The following is a 19,587-nucleotide window of genomic DNA, read 5'->3' as shown; positions in this document are numbered from 1 at the left end:
TGTTTTTGACACTGAAGAGTACTTAAGTAATACTGGTAGTATGCAAGCACGTAAAAAAAGAACATGTAAGCTAGAATGTATAAGGTAGAGACATACAAATATATAAGGTAGTAGGGTATGTGAGTTATACTGGAAGTATGTAAGAAAATGATATGCAAGATATAATGTGAAAGATAGATATGTATGAATATATGAGGCAGAAGAGTAGGTAAATAGTAATTGTAGTATTTAAGTATATAAGAATAAGATATATAAGGTAGAGATGTAAGAACCTAACCTGTAAGGATGAATATGTAAGATCAAGATGTGAGAATATGTAAGGCAGAAGAGTATGTAAGTAGTACTGGGAGTGTGTCAGTGTTCACGAATAGATTAATCGAATAGGTTGAATAAGGAAGGTAAAGATGTAAGAATAGGTTAAGTAAATCAAGTATGTCAGTAGTATAGCAAAGTACTGGTACTGAAGAGGAGTACTGAAGAGTATGTACATCTTCTCCCATGCCCTTTTCTTTAGCTTTCTATGCAAGTTTGATAAAAAAGGAAAAAAAGGTACCCATAAAGCCCTGGTTTGCTCTACACATCCCCAAATTCTGATATGATTCAAAACAAGTTACGACATAATTAATTCATCTTAGACATAAGTAGACTCATACCTCATTACTGAGTTTTCTAACTTGTTCAGTTTTGTGCCTTCGACGTCTATCAACTGACTGACTTGGGGAACTTCCTAATTCAGCACCATCTGGAGCAGTCGACTCTCCTTCCTTCACTATAATAACCATTTCAATTAGTCATAACATTTAACTAGTTCACTATTCTAGCGTTCCAGAGTTCAGAAAAGTAAATCTATATTCAATTCTGTTTACGGTTGCCAGATGGCAATTGCTCACTTTACATCCCATCTCCATCAGCAAATATATACGGATGATATTGAATGCTTGACTACGCCACCAATATAAACACCTATTCATAGTTTAAAACCATCTTTGATATGATAGCTATTACCAGGAACAATACAGGATTTTCTTTTATTAACTTATTAAATTTTCCCTCACTGGGTTGGAAAACAGAAACAATCTCTTAGACAACAATGCCTTTCCATTTACAACAGAAACGAAAATGAATTAAAACGGGTAGAATTGTTTAATGAGACAATGACAAATAGTGAAAAGAGCAATCTTGTTACGACAATAATAACAATAAAATCTGAATGATTCCTTTTTGTTTTGAAGTTTTTCTCTCGTTTTACTTTTTGATTTTTGATCGCAGTTATGTTTTTCTTTATATGTTTTATTTAGGCTAGTTTTTTTTCGATTTTTTTTTTCCCGTTGACAAAGGCTTCCGGATGCAAAGCCAAAATGCTCCGACTTTTAACATTATTTTTGTATTAAGAAGTTGCTCTAGTGTTTTTCACTATATTCTTTAAAAAAACATCTCTTAGTATATTTTCGTTTCTATTGTGAGTGAAAAACGAATACATGCATGCAAAATAGAAAAAAATTAAATAATTATTAAAATAATCATTTTATGAACTCAACTATATGCCGGGCAAACCACTAGGATTTGATTACTCATGCGCCTTCTCTAACCATTGAACAAACGTCCTTCTATCCACTAGATACTTATAAAGCGAGAACCTTGCGGCAAGGGGATAAATGTTAAGAATTTTCAAAGTGGTGTGCTACTTCCAAGCCCCACCTACCTTCCAAAGGACAGCGCCCTCATCCGTTTGAAATTTGATGGGCATTCAGCTACAGCCGAACAAACTCCCTTTCAGTTTTTGACTGCTGTTTTTTTTTTTTTTTCGAGGTACTATAAGGAAGTTCCAATAGTTTGAGATTCGTCAAAAAATGAAACTTTGAAATCTTAGCACCTCGCTTGTAAAAGTTGGTGGTCTAGCAATTTCTGGTGTAAGTCTGTTTGGGAATTTTTACCCATGAGTCAAATTTCAACTAAACATCAACGATTCTACTCAGGTAAATCAAAAAACATTTTTCAAGTCTTGCTTTGGTCTATCAAGCTGTAGCCTGCCGCCCTCCAAGCTGTAGTCCACTGTCTGATTTGATTGCTCTGGGGTACATATAAGCAACAAAGAAAATACCAAGTACAAATCGATTCACACTCAAATGGAGTGTCCCTTACTAGTAGAGGCAGCAAAGCAACGGTTAGAACCTCCATATTTAGTAGATGAAGAGTTAAATATATATTGTATGAACATCTGACTGTAGGTGGTCGATAGCCCCGTATAGTTATTTCCAAAGATTGATAACAAGCGTTTTTACCAGCGGTTGATTATACCACTTTAAAACCGTATAGTTATTTTTACCGAAAAAAAAAACGCTTTTAATAGCACTGTTTTATAGCACCTTACAACCACTTGCCGAGACTAAAAATAAATATTTTTAACACTGATGAATTCCGTCGTTGTTAGCACCGCCAGATAGCACAGTAGAGCCACTTGCAACGATTTAAAACAACAGTTTCTAACAGCACCGCCGAATAGCCCCGTTAAGCCACTTGCAGAGACTAAAAACAAGCGTTTTTAAGAGCAATGGGTTCCACCAGGGTTAGCACCATGTGGCACCGCTTTATAACATTGTAAAGTCACTTGTAGTGATTAAAAACTAGCGTTTTAACAGCGACGGATTTCACCACCACTAGCATCGCACATCACCACTGGATAAAATCACTTGACAGCATCATACAGGTACTTGAGGTGATTAAAACAAGCGTTTTTGACAGCGACGAATTTTACCACTATTAGCACCGCATAGTACTGCTAGATAGCACCGTCTAAACACTTGAAATGACTAAAACCAGCGTTTTTTTAACAGCGATATATTTCACCGCTGTTAGGATCGTACATCACCGCTGGACAAAAACCACTTTATATCACCATACAGACACTTGTAGCAATTTAAAACCAGCATTTTTAACAGTGATGGATTTTAACATTTTTTGCACCGCACAGAACTACTGGATAGCACCGTATAACCACTTGCAACGATTCAAAATGAGCGTTTTTAACAACGACAGATTTGCCACCATTAACATCGAATAGCACCGTATAGCCACTTGCAGCAATTAAAAACAAGCATATTTTTTTTTCTTCTTTTACAGAGGCGGATCCACCGCTAATGAATACCAACATTTGGCAATGTAGATAATAGCCCAGGTTTTAAAGAGAATCATAATTCAGGGCATTTTCAGGATAAGTAATAATAAAAAGAAATCCAAAGTGCCAGGGCACTAAATCAGTCTTCTTTTATTTCTTTTTTTTTTGCTAAAATAACGTGATGAAAACTTCAATTCACACAGTACCTACTATACGTCTACCTGTGTGAATACATGAATACAGAATCGAAGAAATAGAGGCAACAATTATTTTGAATACTTGTGCAAGCTTATTTTGCTTCGAAGTTCTTTTTTAATAGTAAAGTCTGCAAAGGAAAAAAAATATTTCCACAGTAAAAAGAAAGAAATCCAGAATCAGGTGAAACATCATATAATAAATATTCTTGACCATGCTACTTGGAAAGCTTTCGATAAATTCTATTTTGAATTGGCTAGTATACAGGATACGTATACAAATTTAAAATAACTCGAAAAAATCTTTGAAAATCTTTTTTTAAACCGAGGGGGGGGGGGAGATTAATTTGCCATTTTTTCAATGAAAATACCAAAACAAGTAATATTTTTTAATTTTGCAAGGACGAATCCTCTCCCATTGGCAACCATGTGAATCCTATCTGGGTAGGCTAGCAAACTCAATAAGCATAAAATATATAATAACTCCCAAAAAGTCTACCTTGAGAGTAGCAATTTAACCAGTATATTCCATAATAGTATATAAACTTGGTTTTTTTGCAATATTTCAGAAATGAAAGGGCTTGTTTATATACATTTCCATTTAAAAAAAAATTTTCTAGCTTAATTGTTATGAATAATCAAATAATAAAACGCTTAGAATTAGCAACTGGTTTTAATCATTGCATTCAACGACGCTTTCAATTAAGCACTAGTAAAACTTTAGAGTAAAGTAAAGGATGTAGCCCCTAGCTTCACTCTGTAAAGGTATACAGAGATAATTTCATATAGTGGATAATTTATGTTCTTTGCAAGTTTTAATTCAGCTTTTTATATTCGCTTAGGAAAAAAATTATTTTGAAAGCTTTGAGCTGCCCTTAGTGATGCCAATCCACGATAATGTAGAGGGGGGGGGGATTATTATTTTATTTTTAATAATGGTACAAAAAGGTGTTTCTCAAAATCTAGGGGGAGGGAAAGGGATAAACTGGCTCCTTTAAGTTATTACAGTGACAATACCAAAACAGGTTATTTTATAAATCGAGGAAGAGGCACCTCCTCTCCATTAGCACCTGTGGGAATCCTATCTGGGAGGCTAGTACGCTGGCTAAGTATAAAAGTGTATAACAGCTCTCAAAAAGTGTACCGTCCGAGTAGCAATTTACCAGCATTTTTACAATAGAATATAAGCTTTTTTTAAAGTGTGCTTTTCACAATGCCTCAAGAATGGAAAGGTTCATGTAAATTCGCCTTAAATAATAAAATATACAGTTTAAATGTTTTGACAAACTATCGATAAATTAAACAATTGCAATTAACAACCGGCAAATTATAAATGAATACTATTGCATTCCAATGGATTCCATTGAACTGGATTCCAAGAAATTCTATTCAGATAGGCTAGCATACAGGCTAAGAACAAAGCATATAATTAATCACGAAAAGTCTACCTTCAAAGCGGCAATTTAACCAACATTTCTCACAGAGATCAGGCTTGGTAGCAACCCGTGTACATCCACTTGTAGTCATTGTTATCAATGTGTTTCCCATTATCCATGACTGATATTGTCCGTTTTTGAAAATCTTTTCAATCAAACTTGAGCTAGAAGGTGGAAAGGGGAGGTTAAAATATACAGTCAGAGCTTTGTAAAAAGTTTGTATTTTCAATATGCAAGTTTTTTTTACCTTCTTCAGCAAAATCGCCATAAACTGGCGATATTTCCTTGGGGGACTCCAAGACATTGCACTTCATATGCTGTATATTTCCAATCTTTCCAGTGTGTGGTTCTAGCGCGCCATTTTTCAGTTTCTGAACAGCTGTTGCAGAAATCAAATAAAAAATAAACTGAATAATCAAAATTTATTCTCAACACGTGGATCCGGTGTACCCCAAAAGGTAGGAATGAAACTTCCTACTAGGAATGAAAAAAGGTAGGAAAGGTAGGTCTCCTGCTTTAAGTTAAGTTTATAGGTTTATTACGTTTAGTTAAGTTTACTAAAGTTTATTACTGTAGGCTAAGTCAAGCATGTTTATTAACAAGCTCAAATTAAACGATATGCATAAATATTTTTATTTGATAAGACAACTTATTTTTCAATTAAATCTTCTGGGCTGCCCATGATCTTGCAAAAAAAAGTTGTCTTACGGGCGTACCTACAATTAAAGGTTCCTCTAGACTGGAAATAAGCACGGAACAACTGCAGAACCGATACTAATAATGCAAATCAATACATACAGATTCCTTGCCGACCTGCCACTGGAGTCACCACAGAAAAAAAGGTCAGCAATACTCCACCACTCATCTCAAACAACACTCGAAAAAAAAGAGATTTAAATAGCTAACTAAGACTTTTATTCATAAATAAAATAGAGGTTTGTAAATAATAACTTTACTAAATATAACTCTATTTACAAACAGTAAATAAATAAAATAAATTCAGAACTCAGACACAAATTATTAAAATACATTTCTCTCTTAAAATTTATTTTTAATTTTTCACTTTTTCATTTAAATAATTTGGTTACCATTACTGTTCTCGAATATTATTCCTCGACAAATAAAGAAGAATTTACACCTTGCAGTGATTGCAATTTGAGCTGACGACCCCTTCCCCGTGGGAGTATCACAAATGTGGCGATCAGACCTAATTGTGGCTGTGCTCCAGAAGCATAAAGCTAAATTATTATTGTGCTTGATAACAAATAGCTATTGTTTTATCTATTACCCTTACATGATTAAGAAAATTACCCTTACTGTATAAGAAACTATATGTACTGGCTTTACCCTAGCTACCCACAGATCTCAAGTCTTTAATCACCTCCATTAAGTTGATAATTCAAAATAATTTATAAATATTTGGGTGAAATCCAGGTAGCATACAAGACTAACAGCGCCATCTAGTATTGTGTTTCCTCCCATTTTTATTCAAGCTTCACAATTGTATTGGTTTGCATGAACTGAGATGGGACACTCATTATTACACTAGTTTCTCCAATTATATTGATTTGACCTTATCATTACATTGATAAATACCACGAGACGTTAAATATCAGATGGCGTTAATGATTCCTTTTTGTCGACAGTAGTCCAGGTTTCATCTTATAAGTTACCCATATTCTTTAGATTTAATTAATGTGTTAATTTTGTCCTTTAACTTGAAGTTTCCCCTGTATTTGGTTCCATTTAACAGTAACACGCTAGCAGGGATCGGCCGCATCGACGCTCCTAATAGAAGTGACTTCAGTTATTTAAAAACTAATAAAACGTGACAAAAATTGACTACCAAGAGGTATTCAGAGCACATCCGGATGAACTACACAAGTCCTAGTTACTGGCTTATGATCATCCTCGTCCTCTAAAAGCCGGTGAGGCCAAGGAAAATAAGACTGGAAGTCGCATTTTATTTCCATTAATTTATTAGCTCATATAAAAAGAGAACTTTAAAGAAAGCACAACCTCGATTAAGGTACAAGGAACAAACAACCTTAATAAAGCAGAATATTTGAATGTTTAAGAACAGGAATAAACCGTACGATTCGCGTTCATGAGTAAGTGTAACAAATCACTGGTAGAATTACGCTTAACATTATTAGCGTCATCAGTTCTTAGGCTTTTTTGAAAGGAGATCAATCAATTCTGATTTCCTCTTCAAAACAAGTATTTTCACACATTCAGCATTACCCGCCCTTTCTCTTTCTTCGAACGAACTTTCAGTGCTGCTACCAGCACGCTCTGAGCCAATTTGAATTTTTAAACTAATGTTCAAAAAGTCATTCTCTTCTACTGCTTTCTTCAGTCGTCCTCCTGCCCCTTTCAGAAAAATATCATCGATTTATTTTTCTGTTTAGCCATCTTTTTTGCATAAAAGTTTTTACTCTAGCTCCGTTATTTTCTGCTTCCTCTGTACTAGGTACTGGACTGCCAATTCAGCAACTTTTTTTTAGCTTAAAGCTTTTCTTTTTCCAATTCATTCTGTCTTCGTCCAATAAGGCAAAGTTCATAGCGAGCTCTAGCTGATTTGGCCAAACACAGCAGCTTCTTTGTGATCAGCACAAGCTCAGGTTTGTTCTCAAAGTTGCGCAGAGAATCAGCAACAAAAAGTTTAGCGTTTAAGGTCCGCTACTCAGTAAGGGCTTGCATACTAGTCACCAACTAAGCTGAACAAAAAAAGTCCTTGCTCCCCGTCTGCACTTCCACGGCAGAGCAAAAGGGCTGCTCTAACTACTCGATTAAAAGACTGATATTTCACATCACCTACTGGTGTCTTCAGTTGTAGGATCTTTTGCCAAGTATCCCTGGATTTTCTAAATGTTTGTCACAAAAGGAAGTTCTCTCGCAACGTAGAAAGCATCACAGCAACCTATCGGCTGGGAATTTGGCTTGGAAAGGATAAGTCATCTATGGCTTCGGAAAAACAAATTCTTCACAGGGCACTATGCCAACAGATACTTATAGCAGCTTTGACGTCCTTTGTAATTCTTAGGGAAAAAAGTTTCCCATCTTTCAGAGTCGCTTTCAAAGAAGCAAGAGCTGCCGAGATCCGCTCATTACACAAAGGTTCCTCTAGATATGCTTCTGCAGCACTGTCTGCGATTTCAAACCCCACGGCGAGGTGATGGTTGACAATATCGGCACGTACAATCTGTCAGAGAAGAACTGTTTCTAAGCGAAGCAACACAAAATTCAGCACAATGATCAACGATTCTTGTCGTTGGAACACTTAAGCGAATACAGGGAGGGCGTTTGCAGAACTCACAACAAATTCGATTTCAGCTTTCATCACTGGTTTTCTTTGTCAACTGATAAATTTCAGATACTTCGGATTCGAAATGAAGGACTTTAAGCTCTTTTTTCTTGGCACGAATTCCGGATAATACTCAATCAGAGGAGGCCATTGCTCTATCAAACGGCTTGTAGCTATTCCTATGGTAAGCCACCTAATGGGGACGTGTTTTATGAACTTATATGTCGCAGAGCCTTAACTTTTAGCTGATATTGGCTAAAATCGTCACAAAGAGCAGACTATCTGCTGAAGAAATGGTAAACAGCCATTATCATATCAGAACATTCCTCCCCACTTCCTGTAGTCCTTTTTGAAACGAATCATGCATTGCGTGGATGTTGCAGGTACAGATATTTAAAAGACCTTTTGAATACGATTTTTTTTTCCAAGTCAACAATTGACCAAACTTTCTTATGGACAGCTGAACCACCGCTGACAAGCATCAACAGTTTTTCAGGTGGAAGTCCTTCATCTTCCATATACTGAAGGAGCTTCTTTCTCAGTTCCTCACTAATAGCATGTCCCAGATAATGTTCTAAGATGCTAAATAATAACTATTTTTGCTCCTTCAACCAGTACCGAACCTTTGTTTGGAGATCTTTCACCCCAGCATTGTTTGTGGTCTCATCGTATTCCAGGACAAAGTCAGACATCTGGATGTTTTCAACAAAAATTTCCCTAAAATAAGGATAAATTGCTTCTGTCAACAAGTACGTCATTTTTTTTGGCATTTAACAAGAAGCCTTCCGGGACAGCACCTGGGATCATAGTTCGATGACTCGATGATGCAGGTAAAGAACTGGCTATGGTCTCCAAGACCCATACTATTTCTGCATCTGAAGCCACATCTCTCTCACGGAACATCTCAAGCTTCTTTTCTGGTACAGCATTTCCAGCTTGTAACTGTTTTTGGTTGAAGTTGATCTACTGAGTCTGAGTTGACGCGGGTTTAGCACAGTAGACGCGTCCATCTTGTGTTCGTTTTTGGCGGCATATTCACAAAAAGCTTGAAATTTTTGGCAGCTGGGTGTCTTTTCACATATCTTGCAGTAAAATAAACTGTCACAATCACTTTTCTTGGCACACCGCTCTTACATTATACGTTCAGTCTCGTCTTCAATACCAAATCAATTTTCCTAAAATTTATTCTTACCCATCACTCGAAGTGACCTGAAAAAAGATGAGGTGTTAGAATGGATTTAGAAACCCTTCACACCAACTCATATATTTGTGCAAACAAGTATAAATTCATGCTACTGAAAGAAGCTTATTCCTTCTCACATTTTGGCGTCCCCTAAAATTATGGGTCTTAATTTGTACCCTCCACAGTCAACAGCCAAACACTAAAAGAGAAGCAAATACTGGAAATGCAACTTAAGAACCTCGGCCAAAGCGTCCATCTTCTAAGCAGCCAATTTGGGTGGATGCTCAGCGAATGGAGGCCGATGAGCAGCTATGGTAGGACTATTTATCAAGAGTGAACTTACCTTTTATATGAACTTGAATGTCCAACCTTCCGTTAGTTCACTGAATTGCTTAAAAAAAAACAAGCTCAAAATATGAACAAAAAAGTGACTGCAGAGGAAAATTCAGTGAAAAAGTGACAAGTCCTTAAAAAGTGAAAAAAGGGACTCCGGCCAATCCCTGCACTAGAGAGAACAGAAATAGTGGCTTTCTCACAGGAAGATTCAAAAAAATTGTAAAGAAGATTTCATGAGGCATCAGATTACTCGTTTCCCCTTCCCTAGGCCCGTGCGTAAGCGTTTGCTTCAGAATCTCCTGAGAATAATCAATAATTCAAGATAACAAGATAATTTGGAGGACAGAGTGTGCATAGAAACGCAAAAAAAAATCCCGGGTAAATCGTTATACGTATATATGTTACCGTGAATGTACAAAACTGATGAATGTCGACATTCACCAGTGAATGTTTGAAATGTTTTTTTTCCTTGGATTTAGTCAGCGTTGCCTGTCACCTTTTTCAGTTTTATACAAGATTTAATGGTGACAGGTTGAGTTTTTGACCCAGTTCCGAGATTTATAGCCTAATTTAACCTAACCAAACCCAATGTAAATTAACTTAAAGTTTTACCATCAAAACTTGCATAAGACTGAAAAAGTTGATTCGCAAAGCTAATTGAATCTAAACAGAGAAAAAGGAGTTTCGGATATTCACCGGTGAATTTCGACATTAACCAGATTTCGGACATTCACAGTAACATATATACGTACAAATTCATACGTCTATACGTATAAATTAAATAGAAAATTCTTAGAATAAAATCTTGACATTTCTGGAGTGAGGCCAAACACCGCTTTCACTGCGTGCACATCCGACCGTACCTGATTCAGAAAAAGAAAATAAAATATACGATTACCGCTTAGGTTTTGCTGAATATGCAGCGAACGCATAACGTCCTAGCAGATCCATGCACGTTTCTATCATATCCATATGATATTGCATCACAGACTCATCAATATCATCGGGTCGGAGTCCCTCTAAACGTCTCCTTCCAACTTTATCAGTTAAGCTTGCACTCCTTCTCCGAATAGAAATGTCTTCAGTCAGCTCGGATGACCGGATGTTCTGCTGCTCTAATAAAGTTTCAATGTTGATCTTTAAACCCTGTAATAGCCAGAATCCTTATAAAATAAGCATGATTTAGCACACCAAAAATACGTGTAATAGTAGAAGCCTAATTAGTGTCGGTTTGAACTATGCCCGTACCCCTCTCCCCAGAACATGAAGAAAATACATATAAAAACGTTGTTCTCCCCTTAAATCAATCTTAGGAGGATAAAGCCACCTACGGTTTCAAAGAATGCTTGTATATGAAATGTGTCCGAAAGGCTACATAAAATCTGCATTTTACTGATCGTAAAACCGTATTCTTCTTTTTGACAAAATCAATACAGGATAGATTTACAATGTTTGGACAACACAAATGCTGCGTGAGCAACACTTTGATTTTGCTGCTTCGTTATCGACGAAAGGCTGTAGTTGTAGGCCCACCAGTGCTTTTAAAACGGGATATATTAAGAAGAATTTTTCTTTAAAAAAATGATGACAGGTCCTTAAATAAGGTCACAAAATACACTGCTTCTGCTTAAAACCATCTTTATACTCTATATGTCGACACCATATCCTTTTCTTGGGAGGATGAAGCCACCTACGGTTTCAAAGAATGCTCGTATATGAAGTGTCCGAAATACTACATAAAATCAGTATTTTACTGCTTGTAAAACAGGATAGATCTACATTGTTTGGACAACACAAATATTGCGAGAGCAACACTTTGGTTTTGCTGCTTCGCCATCGATCAAAGGCTGTAGTTATTTATTTTATTGTAGTTATTTACATTGTAGTTATATATTTTATTGTAGTTATATAGTTATGTAGTTATTTACTTTTTTATTTTATTTTATAATCCATCATACATATAGGGTAATACTGTGTTTCTTTGTCCCAAAACACAAAACCTAATACAATCTTTGTTGTACCTCCCAAGAATACAGCATGTGGAGCTAAGACTACGTTAATTTTCCTCAAAATATAATACCTATTGTTTGTTTCCAATATTTCAAACATTAAGATTAGTTCCATTCAGTCTATCACCGAGTGATTGCTACACAAATACTTTAATTGCGGAACTACGTCAATACGTTGCACTATTATGTACAATCGTTCGTATCCACTTGTATGAAGGCAAATCCTCCTAGATTAAAATATGCCAAAACAAATAAGAGGTAGACCAGTAAGCACAGCTATGTAATACTGTGAAACTGGAGATGAACAGAATTTACGATCCTTATTTACAAGTCTCTTTCCGTGATGGAGGAGAAATCACCCAGCAGCAAACGAACGACTGGACTGTAAAGGTCAACTTGATAAATCTAACCAATGAAAATACTTGAATTATCTAGTTAGTTTAATTATTCAGTTTTTTAATCTAATTCATTATTTAATATAACTAATTTAATTATTTAAGTAATTTCAATTACTGAATTTTTATAGGTCAGCTAAAATCTAAAATTAAGTTTCCCCGGTTGTAGAAATTTCAACTAAATCCAGAAACTCAATTCAAAAGGTAGAAAAAAGCTTGATACAGATCTGAGGACATTCGCACAAAAGTCGTGGAAATGGAGTATGTCTAGTCAATATTTTCATGTTCCAGTTGTTCAAGGTACTTTTCGGCCTGTTTGATGACAAAAAAAAACCTGGATAACTATCTGTAGAAAACTTAATACCGGGAGGGGGGCGGTGGCCAAAGCCATTATTGCTCGTCGAATCATCCAAATTAAAACTCCATTTGCGGCTCTGATTCAAGGGCAATAAGCAGATACATTCTAGCAGATACATGGGCATTAAGCCAATGTATCTGTTGAAAAGTTAATGAAGAGATGGCCAGGTGCTTTAGGATTTAATGGACCTATTTTGTGCCAAACTGATACTGACTGAAAATTGACATACGCTCTCTATTTAAACGATGCCTTCCCACAAAAAAAAGAGATGAGGACCGCAGAGGGCGTTGGGCCCACTTCAGTCCTCCAATCATAGAGATAAAAAAAAACTTCTAGTATTTCAATTTAAACACGGTGCCACCTCCCTAGCGTTACAATTGGAAGGTTCGCTGTGAGGTAGGGGGGGGGGAGAGAAATTTGATTCTTTAAGACTATTTTTTCTACTAAGAATCACATTACAATCAAACAGAAATTACAATCAAACACAAACAAAAAGAGGATTACATAAAAAAGAGAAGCTGTTATCACTTCAAGAGACACTCACCTCAGTTATATATCTGATGCAATTTTTCACAAAGCTTGGCTTCAGCTTGAGGAACCAAATACCAATCACATAATAGGCTAATGAAACAGTGTAACGATTAAACTTCGACGGATTCGTAAACTGGACTGCAATGGCAAACACAGCCATAAAATGATCAACCTTGAAATCGGAATAGACTTTTGGAAGACGGACTAGAGCTGCAATTAAAATTGTATAGTAAGGAGAAATAGGCAAAAATGAGGTTAAAAAAAAAGGTATAGACCTAACAATTATATCTAGACATAAATATTATCAGAAAGTGCTTTATTTCTAACAAAGAAAGGATATAGGATTGAAAATATCCTTTTGAAAACTTGCAAGGACAAACCCCCTCACAGCTATAATGACTCAAAAAGTGAGAAAAAATCAGTTTCTTATCTACTGTCTCTTTTATATCATCACATTCAGGTAATTTTTCCTTTTACACATTCTTTTCCCATCACTTTTCAATTTTTTTCTGCTTCATACTGTATCATTCTTTCGTACTTTCGCTTTCTACTCCCCTGTAGTTTTGCCAAAATATCTCCAAATTCCTTAAATAAATCACTGGCTCAATATTAAGCAACAATTTATAGTTTCCTTTCTTTTGAGTAACTAAATTTAATAAAAAACTACTATCTTAAAAGCTAATATCTTAGCCCCCATATCAGTATGATATCAGTAGCACTGATTGCGGGGAAGGATCTTACTGTATTGAATTTACTATTTAATAATATTTTTACCATTATTACGATGGAGATAACCATACCAACACATAGGAAGGGAGGATGGGGGATGAAATTCTCCACCTTGGTTCGTAGGATCCTTCTTTTCCAGAGAACTATGACCAAAAATTAACTTTTTTTCTTAGTTTAATTTATAAACTAAAATATTTTTACTGGAGAAAACAGATTTTGGGAAACAAAAAAAATATTAATATTACAAAAAGGCTATTTCATTAGCCCAAGATTTTTCGAATGGTTCAGACTGACATAGCCATATTCTGAAATGCACTGCTAAATTGTATCGTTTACTGATAGATCCTAACTGAAATACAGGTTTCTCACTAAACACTCTCGGTAACTATATGGCTTGTTCCGTCGAACCAAAATCTGTTCATGGAACATATAAAATTTTAGTCATTTATGGCAGGTAAAAACTGAGAAAAAACACGCAGAATATATGAAAATAAAGACGGTTCTGGGAAATATCCTTGAATTCTAATATTTAAAAGGAATATCATTCATGAAAAACTGCTAAACACACGAAGAGTCTCTGACCCATGCAAGTACACAGAGGGAGGGCAGGGAGGTCCGTTGAGGCAACCCTAAAAAATTCTACATTTTTACAATTTTGTTCATTTTCCTATCTCGTATACGTTCCACATTTTAAGCAGCAGTGTGGGCAAGGTTGGCCCCCTCTCCCGAAAAGAGTTCCTGCATAAACAATTTGTCCGGTCTTCTGTGTATTGGAGAAAACAAAATCATTAGGCTGTTTTTTTAATGATGATAGCAAAGATTCTGTAAATCTGAAAAAAAAATTATAAAATAATGTTTTCTTGGTCCGTTACGACATAATGTTTTTGTACGTTGTTTGATTCTTCTCATGATTTCAAATGGTTTCTGCTCTCCACTATAAGCAGACCGAGTTATCTTTTTATGACAACAGATAACAAACAGGGTAAAGTTTACTAATCTTCTTTTATTTCATTGCCAACAAGTTCAAAAATGAGTTTTTGTGCAAAAATATGGAAACTTGAAATCATTGATCTTTATTCACAGTTAATGATAATAAATTGATCATGAGCTAACGTATGGCTTTGAAGAAAAATAGGCGTTACATAAACCAAAATAGTCATTACTTGAGCTTAACAATAGCAATAATAAAACAACTGTATACACGCTATAACAACATTAACCCTTTTAGTGAAAGTTGGTCTTGGTCAATGAAAGTGTTCTTGTTTATGTTCCCGCATCTGGCAATAATTTTTTCATAGTATCTGGTATTTTTAGAAATTATAAATCAGTGGTTTTTACCATAATTTTTATGAAAGAAGAGATATTATATCGTAGAAGAACTTCCACATATTATTTGTGCCAAACACAAATATATTACTGCTACTACTAACACCACACAGCTGCACCAAGCTTTTTAAGGCCAATACAGATTGCACACACTCATCCTCCTCCATCCAAATCTATTGAAAGCTTCATCTATATTCCTTCCCATAGAGTTTTGATTCGTTTTAAATCATTTATTGTGATTTCTTCTTACTCCAGTCTGAGACGATCTGCTTTTTACTACACCCCAGATGGATGCCCAAAAAGCGCCATCTTTGGCAAATGATTCTTCGGCCGTGAAACGTAGTCTGGCCCTATTAACCTTTCTTTCTGATGGACTGAGAAAGGCAGATTGTACCCTATGAGTTATTCTCTAATAAACTTTATTAAAAAAAATTAGCAAAATATATAAACTTTTGAAAAATTTGAGACTGCAGGAAGGTTTGAAAATTAATGTTAAGAAATGTAATTCGCTTAAAGTTATAATGAATGATAATGAAGATATGGTTTTAGGTAACGAGGAAATCGATCAAGTGGATAGTTTCACTACCCTGAGTAGTATTATTAGTAAAGATGGTGGATTTGGTGAAGATGTAAAAAGCAGAATAGTCAGGTTGCGGGGTGCTTAGTCCCCGCAAATGAAAAGAAGTAGACCAAGACTATAGACCAAGAAAATGGGATAAAACAACATTTTTCATACATCTTATTGTTTGACAAATGATGGGTTAAACGGGTACCTACAACTATCCTTAAACAATTCCTCTGAAAACACTTAATAAATATTCCTCGTCCTTTCGAAACTCCACCGTTTAAGCACTATAACTGAACACTGTAATTACAGTGGCTTTCAATATTCTAATCTTTGTTAGTATACTTGTCTTCTTATCCTTCCAAACTTCATTCAAACGCCAAAAAACACCCTGTGCCTTGGCTATTATGCATTTTACAATTGGAACGCATCCTCAATGTGCAACTAGATCAAGAAGATATCTACTTCATCGATTTTACCATTACCTACAATCGCCTCCTCACCCTCAACTATTCCTAGTCTATCGGATTTTATTTTCTTATTATCAATACTCAACCATACTCTAGCACCCTGAGCTCTAAAAATCTCCAAAACTTATTCATATTGCTAAAATTTTATCGAGGACACTCAAAACGAACAAAACTAGGTCCTTTATCTGGGATTAGGCGTAAAACTACCACAAGTCAGTACCGTTAAATAAATGAAAACCAAAACGAACAGAAATTGCAATAAATAACTGGGTCAAATTCAAAACAAGGAGAAATTAACATAAGTAGGGCTCAAAACCCCTAGACCTTCACAAGGCCAGAAATTTGCAAAAAATTTGCACTTTACTGATAAAAATACCAGTAAATATGCATTGTCAGTTTAATACACATATGCTGACACTAATTCCTTAAAACGTTAATAATATTTGATTTATTAATAGTATAAAAGCGAAAACATTAAAAAAAAAGTTTTTGGTAAAGGAAAAATTATATTTTGGCCTTGGAAAGGCATAGGGGCTTTGAGCCCTACTCATGTTAATTTCTGCTTGTTTTGAGTTTGACTCGGTTATTTATTGTAATTTCTGTTTGTTGTTATTGTTTGTTTGTTTTGGGTTTCATTTATTTATCGATGCCGATGTGTGGTAATTTTACACTTGGCAGATTATTTGATTCTATTTTTGCTCATTTTTCATTTAACGTTGAAAAACTTATTTTGTGGAAAAGTTTTTTGGCTAATTTCTGTTCGTTTTATATTGAAATAGTCTTTTCATGGAAAAAGGAAAAACAGTTTAAATCTTTTTGGTTTTTCTTTAAGAATTTATAGTTTAGATTTATAATTTAAACTTTTCAACAACTTTTTACAACATACACCCTTTTAAAAACCTGGAAACAAATTGTAGTGTTTAATTTAGATTTATACCTCCTCTAGTCGACCAGAAAAATAAAACTTAATACCATTCGCAAAAACTCTATCTATGCTCTTTGACAACTTGGATACACTTACACTATTGATTTAGTTACAATTTTAACAGCAGAAGTAGTAATAGAAGTAACCCCAAAAGTTTTAACATGGTACCCTCAGTCGTTCTTGGAATACTGCTGAGATGTCTTATTGGCAATCAGCATACACATAGTCCTTCTTGATTTAATCTTCAGGTAACATTTAGTCTTTAAAAATAATGCGCAAATTGCATAATGTGGGGGTTTGAACCACACAATAGCCCTAGAAATACAGTCACAAGACCATTCAGCTATGCTGAAAAAAAAAAACTATCTTAGTTTTTGATTGGAAGTATTTGGAAAATTATGAGCTAAAGAGGAGGGCTGATTGCCCTCCAATCACTTTTGACTCTTAAAAAGGTTACTAGAATTTGAACTTCTAATCAAATTATCTTCTTTAAAATATCAATGATATTACTTGCTATGATAGAGCAGCACTGCCTACGATATTGCTTATATGCCCTTTAATACTTGCATGGGTATAGTTTTTTCTTTTAATTGAAACTCCCCTTAAACATTTCAACTTTATGCCCTTAGTGTCATTAGTTACAGCAACAGTAGAAGTATTATTAAAAGTATACAGATAGCGTCTTCTGGATAGTACAAAATCCGTTACAATTTGCCTTGAAAGATCTAACTTAATAATGTAAGCAGTTATTGCTATATTGCTTTGTCACCCGTTTTTGACTCTTAAAAAGGGCACTGGAACTTTTCATTTACAGTCAAATTATCTCCTTTATATATCCATGATATTACTAGTTATGCTAGAGAAACGCTGCCTATGCTATTGTTTATGTGCCCTTTTATAATGGGCATGCATACAGTTTTTTCGTTTAATTGAAACTCCCCCTAAACGTTCCCTAAAATTTTCAACTAATTGCCTTTAGTGTCATTAGTTACAGTAACCGTAGAAGTACCATTAAAAGCATACGCAGTGTCTTCTGGCTAGTTCAAAATCTGCCACATCTAGCAATGAAAGGTTTTACTTAATAATGTAAGCCATTATTGTGATACTGCTGTCACCCTTTCGACAATCTACATAATCATAGTTCGTTTTGATGTAGTTCAATATCTGCCTAAATATTCTTTGAAAGCTTCAACTTAAACCTTAGCTTGCGTAGTAGCAATAATTGTAGTAGCAGAAGTAGCATTAGTAGCAGTGTGCACATAGCACTTTTTTCAATATCCCTTTCAACACACGATGAAATTTTTAACTTAATACAGTCAATTATTAAGTTAATACAGTTAATAAAAATCAATTATTTTTAACTTAATACAGTTAATAAAAATCAATTATTTTTAACTTAATACGTTCCTGAAGCATTGCTGATACGTCCTCTTGACAACTTACGCGGGGATAGTGTGTTTCGATTTATTTCAATAGTTACAATATTGCCCAAAATTGTCGCCTTAATACCCTCAGGTTTATTAGCCATAATAGTAGCACCAGTAATTATAGTAGTAGCAGTAGTAGTAGTAGCCGCAATAATAATAGTAGCAGTAGTAATGGTTGTAGGAGTAGAAGCAGTAGCGTTAGGACGCAAATATTGTCTTTTGGTTAGTTAAACATTCTCCGCACCAAGCGTTGTAAGTTTGAATCTCACACACGAAACTGTTCCTAAGATATTGCTCATATGCCCTTTTGACAATTTGCATACGGATGCAGGTTGTCACCCAGCAAACAGAAATTTTCAGAAAAATTCTCTGAAAAATTTAAGTATGGTTTTAATAGCAGTCACAGCAGTAGTACTACTAGTCAACTTAATGCAATTAGCCATTGCTATGCAATCGCTAATTTGCTCGTTTGATAATCTGCATATTCATATACTCCTGAAAATTTTCACCTTGATACTCCCAACCTTACAAGTAGTTGTAATAGAAGTAGTAATTGGACCAATAGTAATATTAGTAGCAGAACTAGTAAATGTTGCAGTAGTAGAACTACTAAATGTTGCAGTAGTAAAACCACTAAATGTTGCAGTAGTAGAACTACTAAATGTTGCTGTAGTAGAACTAGTAAATGTTGCAATAGTAGTAGTATTAGTAGTAGTGCGCAAATATTGCCTTTTGGTCAATTGATCTTCCCCTTTAAGGGTTCTCTGAGAGTTCCAACTTAATATACAAATACATTCTTAGATTACGCTATTTTGACAATCTAAATGCACTTAGTGTCTTTTGTTAGTTGAAATTTGCCCTTAATATTCTCCCAAATTTTACCTTCATAGACTTAGCCTTAGTAGTACTATTGTCACAGCAGTTGCTGTGGTAGTGAAATTAGTTGCAGTGTTGGTGTTGTATTAGCAGTAGCATTAGTAGAAGCGGTATTAATAGCGGTAGTAGTATGTGTATATTGCTTTTTGTACAGTTGAACATCGCTTTCATGATGCACGGGAAGTTTCACCTTGACACGTTAAGACGTTCAAAAACATTGTTGATATGAGCTCTTGACAACCTTTTGACGCCCTTTTCAACTTAATACTCAAAGCCTTGCAAGTTTTTGCAGTTGAAGTAGTAGTTGGAGTAGTTTAGAAGTAGTAGCAGCATTAGTAAAAGTAGCAGTGATATCAGTGTTAGTTGTGACATCCATATATTACCTTTTTGTCAATTGATCTTCCC

The 19,587-nt window shown here is 35.1% G+C and overlaps 1 protein-coding gene across 1 annotated transcript in view; it reads right to left on the bottom strand.

Moving 5' to 3' along the window:
• The window catches only part of LOC136030036 (tuberin-like), a 142,291-nt gene that overhangs the window by 45,956 nt on the left and 76,748 nt on the right, over nucleotides 1–19,587 (bottom strand). Inside the window, exons 15-18 of the mRNA XM_065708653.1 lie at nucleotides 12,878–13,074; nucleotides 10,470–10,717; nucleotides 4,758–4,909; nucleotides 654–769 (exon numbers count right to left, since the gene is read on the bottom strand). Coding sequence (XP_065564725.1) covers nucleotides 654–769; nucleotides 4,758–4,909; nucleotides 10,470–10,717; nucleotides 12,878–13,074 — 713 coding nt within the window. The remainder of the gene's footprint in view (nucleotides 1–653; nucleotides 770–4,757; nucleotides 4,910–10,469; nucleotides 10,718–12,877; nucleotides 13,075–19,587) is intronic.

Source organism: Artemia franciscana, chromosome 8 (genome assembly GCF_032884065.1).
Source record: "Artemia franciscana chromosome 8, ASM3288406v1, whole genome shotgun sequence".
Taxonomy (NCBI): Eukaryota; Metazoa; Arthropoda; class Branchiopoda; order Anostraca; family Artemiidae; genus Artemia; species Artemia franciscana.
This window is presented reverse-complemented; position numbering and strand designations above follow the sequence as displayed.